Genomic DNA, 3,913 nt, shown 5'->3' with positions numbered 1-3,913 from the left:
TAAATGGAAGACTTAGATGATGAACAAACACCTCCCAATTTTTGTAAAGATGGATGAGATGAAGATGAGAAGACTGAACAGCAATACAAAAGAAAAAATGTAGTAAACAAAAAAATCAAGGTAACAGTTTTGGTCCTAAAGCACTTAATTTGATGGCAGAATATCATAGGATAGATCAGTCGGACAGGATCAGATGAAAGCAGAAAGTGGAAAAAAGATGATGGAGTCTTTAATTAGATGGCATCTCAAAAAGCAGCAGCAAAAAGGCTTAGAACTGCAGATTCTTCACAAAGAAATGATCCGAAAAGTATGAGACATCTAGGGATTACTAGCAGTAATATATATTACAGAGTCCAGTTACTCCAGATTTATGAGAACACACACACAGAAGACTTGCATTCCATTTTATTTATAGTAGTACAGCTCACAGAAAGTTACCCGTTTTGAACTGCTTGTCAAAGTTCAGATTTCGTAGGTAGTCAATTTATTTCTTGTCATCTGACCACGTTATTTCATAATCTGTATACACTTTCTTCAGTATTTCTACAGTCACCGAGTGATCTGCTTTACCATAGCCCTGCAAGAAAGAACAAGCATTTATTATATGAGTATAAAAACTTCATAAGATATCAGGTTCTTGTCAATATAAACTATCTGGTTACATGGTCTGATACTTCAAGTAGTTCATATACAAATCAGAAATATAGGTTCTGCAGAGTTACTCTTGCAGTATCAAATTTTATTTATTATTGCCCTCTACCATTTCCCCTCCAATTTGCAGAAATTAAATAAGATCAGACAATCTCAAGTAATAGAGGATGCAGTTTCATGTTGCAGCTTCTGCAGCAGAAACTTTAAGATGTTCCCACTCCCTCAACCACCACTTCTATTGAATGTTTTTCCAAACCAGAGATGGCACCGATCTAGTTTAATGTATGGGCATAAAAACATCTAATCTAGCTCAGATGGAGGAAAAGGGAACAAGAAGCCATATGCATGACCATGTGAGAACTATTATGGCCACCAAATAAATCACTCTTCATGTTTTATTTAGCTGCTGTCTTCCTTTAGCTGGTAATGGAGCAATCCAAAAGCCACTGCAACTCTAAACTAAAGCAGGTTAGATGACACACCTGATTTTTAACCCTCATTTAAATCACAGGTCACATTTTAACTTTCAATGAAACTTAGAACAGTTGTGATGGAAGGTGCCTTTGTCTCATATCTTTTGCACATCTTAACTTCAGTCCTGTAAGACCCTAAGGTATATATTATCCTGATTTCTCATTTCAGAGCTTTTTCTGGTTTTCATAAAACACCAAGCTAGTACTGTTTTACAATTATGCGACGAATCTCCAAACAACAAAAAGCATTACAATATACTGATTCCTGACATGATCATAACAGAGATCTGAATTTCTAGGGCCTGACAGAGGCCCCCATGATGATAAAGCTCTGCTTTTACACAGTGCTCATCTGTAAGTTGCAAGGTACTAAAAGGCAGAGAAACAAGATCTTTCCCCTAACACTTTGCTGATTTGACTGCTGCCTTTAACATTAGTTGGTGCTAATCTGTCTTTTCTGAAATGCTGAATTACAATGGGCATTAACCATCCTGAGACTTTAGCAGAGTAAGTGTTATACTCTTGTTTCCCACTCCCTATGAGCCTTAAGGAGTCTCTTTTTTTTTTCCATATGATACCACTTGGGAAGAGTAATCTTGGAACAAAAATAGCACTAATATTTAAAAATGCTTAAGACATTCTGGGTCCAACCTTCAATCTTCATGAAGTTAAAGTAAGCAAATTTGAAACAACTAACCATAACCTTCTATAATTTCATTTAACTTGATAGAACTATTTTATACTTGGCCACATCAGAAGCCTAAAATCTTTACTCATGATATTACTATAGAAGCAGCTATGCATCAGAGATTAACACCAGAAAGATTACAGCATATTCCCCAAATTACCACTTACTGAGTCTCTTATAAGGAAGCTGAATTTACACTGAACAATAATAGGTAACAGAAGATGTTCTAGTTTCCATACTGCTGCAAGTTATTTTTATTCCCACAAGATGCTTGTGTGTGAAACTGCATCTTCACTTATTAAAAATCCACCACACCTAAACTGGGTCTACTCTTCACACCCAGTACATACACATAATGTTCACAATTTTGCTAATCAACTACCAACCAACATTTTGTGGCTAAATAAAGATCAGTGCGGCTACGTATTAGCTATTTCTGTGCTCTGACACTAAGACTAAAAGATTCTGAATTGAGAATTAATAATTTCTATTTCTAGCCTCAGTAATAACTAACATGCAGCACTAAGTAATCTATTATTTTTGTTTTGGCCTTCTTCCCTTAAAAAKAGTGTTTTGTTTTATTTATCACAAAAGCAAGCCAGGCAAGTTTTCCGGTGAATGTCTGCAATGTGATTCAAAGCGCTGAAAGTCACCACATTATGAAACAAAAACCCCTGAGCATCACAAATGAAAATATGCGAAGGAATACAGCAGATCCACTTACTGTAGAAAGTCCAAACACCCTAATTTTCTTGTCCTTGCTATTGTGATCAATTTTTCCCCCTCCAAGGCACTTGCACTCATAGCCCAGCTTTTCCATTTCAGGATTTACTTTTTCAAATATGTGATCTGCACAAGGAGAACAGTCAGAGCCGTTACAACATGCGCTAAGTATCAAATGCTCTAGAAYTCTTATGTTAAGCTACTTATTTTCTTCTAGTTTCATTCCCTCGCTTACAAGCTGAAGTGGGGTTTCGAGAGAGACGGGCGGAAGGTATAATTAAGGCCGTCAATTTCTCTTTTTCAGTTACCACGTCTCGCTCTCCTAAGAGAGGTTTAGCACGTCTGGGGGTAACAGCTGACAGACACGGGCCGTGCTGTGCTTTCCACGCTCGCGCGATACTATCGCGGGGCTCCAGCCGCGACGCAGCAGGAGCTGCCCCGCCAGCCGCGGCTCGGCGTCCTCGGGCCCCGGCCTCCCCGCCCCGGGGAGCGGCCTCGCGGCCGCCCCCCTCCCTTCCTCCGCCGCCGGTCACCCACTGTGGAACTCGGCGGCCTTGGTGCCGCGGACGATGTCCCGCCGCTCCTCGCCGCCCGGGCGCTGCAGGCGCACCAGGATGTACTTGAAGGTGCCGTCGGCGTCGATCTCCACCTCCGGCACCGCCGCCATGGCGGCGCCTCGGGCCCGCCAGCGCGCGAGCGCGGGGAGACGCGACGCGCACACCGCGCCGTTACCCCCGCGCGCCGGGCGGGGGGATGGGCCGGCTCGGGCCCCCCGCGGGCGGGGCCGCCGCGGCCCTGCGCGCCGATTGGCTGAGGCGCGTGCGTGGCGGGGGCGGGGCTCCTGGCGGCCGTTGGTGTCGCCGCCCAACGGTTCGTCCTGAGGCGACGCAGCGGCTGCCTCCTCCTCTCACAAAGCGAGCMGAAGCCTGGAGTCAGCCTTTCCACCCTCTCCTCTCAAGTGGTTAAAAAAAAAAACCGTCACGAACGTGCTTATTACTCGCTTAATTTGCTTCTCAAGGCCCTCAGGAGCCTGTTCGCAACACTTCTCTCCAAAACTGCATGGCTGGTACTTACCTGCTGATTCCCTGGCTCCGGGAGTTGGAGCATGAAGACAGACCCGATGCCGTGGTTGCACTGTGGGAGCAAGGTGTTCATACCGTGGGGAAAACAGGATYATGGAGAGGTGAACTTGCACTCCGCTCTCTATGATGAGCTCCCCAGTCTAATTTCTGCGAATAAATACTCAACATTCTGCTTTTCTGAATACTTCTGTGTGCAGAAAGTAGAAGTGCTGCATATTGTAATACTTGCAGTATCACTGTGAAGGTTGACAACATTGCATTGCATCTAAACAGACCTTATTAAAAAGAAACACCCC

At 43.7% G+C, this 3,913-nt stretch overlaps 1 protein-coding gene across 1 annotated transcript; it reads right to left on the bottom strand.

Moving 5' to 3' along the window:
• Window positions 1-390: 390 nt before the first annotated feature.
• LOC146598474 (14 kDa phosphohistidine phosphatase-like) lies at window positions 391-3,302 on the bottom strand. Its single transcript, XM_085300214.1, has 3 exons — window positions 3,073-3,302; window positions 2,537-2,661; window positions 391-577 (listed from the first exon to the last, which is right to left on the bottom strand). Exons 1-3 carry the CDS (start codon window positions 3,200-3,202, stop codon window positions 485-487), a joined length of 348 nt encoding a protein of 115 aa, XP_085156340.1. The 5' UTR covers window positions 3,203-3,302; the 3' UTR covers window positions 391-484.
• Between the last annotated feature and the right edge of the window lie 611 nt (window positions 3,303-3,913).

The sequence above is a fragment of the Rhea americana genome, unplaced genomic scaffold (genome assembly GCF_003343005.1).
Source record: "Rhea americana isolate MKP2758 unplaced genomic scaffold, rheAme1 scaffold_162, whole genome shotgun sequence".
NCBI classification, from domain to species: domain Eukaryota; kingdom Metazoa; phylum Chordata; class Aves; order Rheiformes; family Rheidae; genus Rhea; species Rhea americana.
This window is presented reverse-complemented; position numbering and strand designations above follow the sequence as displayed.

Coding starts and splice junctions, on each gene's coding strand:
- LOC146598474 (XM_085300214.1), bottom strand. CDS start 3,202: ATGGCGGCGGTGCCGGAGGTGGAGATCGACGCCGACGGCACCTTCAAG. Junction 2,662..3,072: donor CAAGGCCGCCGAGTTCCACA/GTGGGTGACCGG, acceptor CTCCTTGTGCAG/ATCACATATTTGAAAAAGTA. Junction 578..2,536: donor GGGTGTTTGGACTTTCTACA/GTAAGTGGATCT, acceptor TCTTTCTTGCAG/GGCTATGGTAAAGCAGATCA.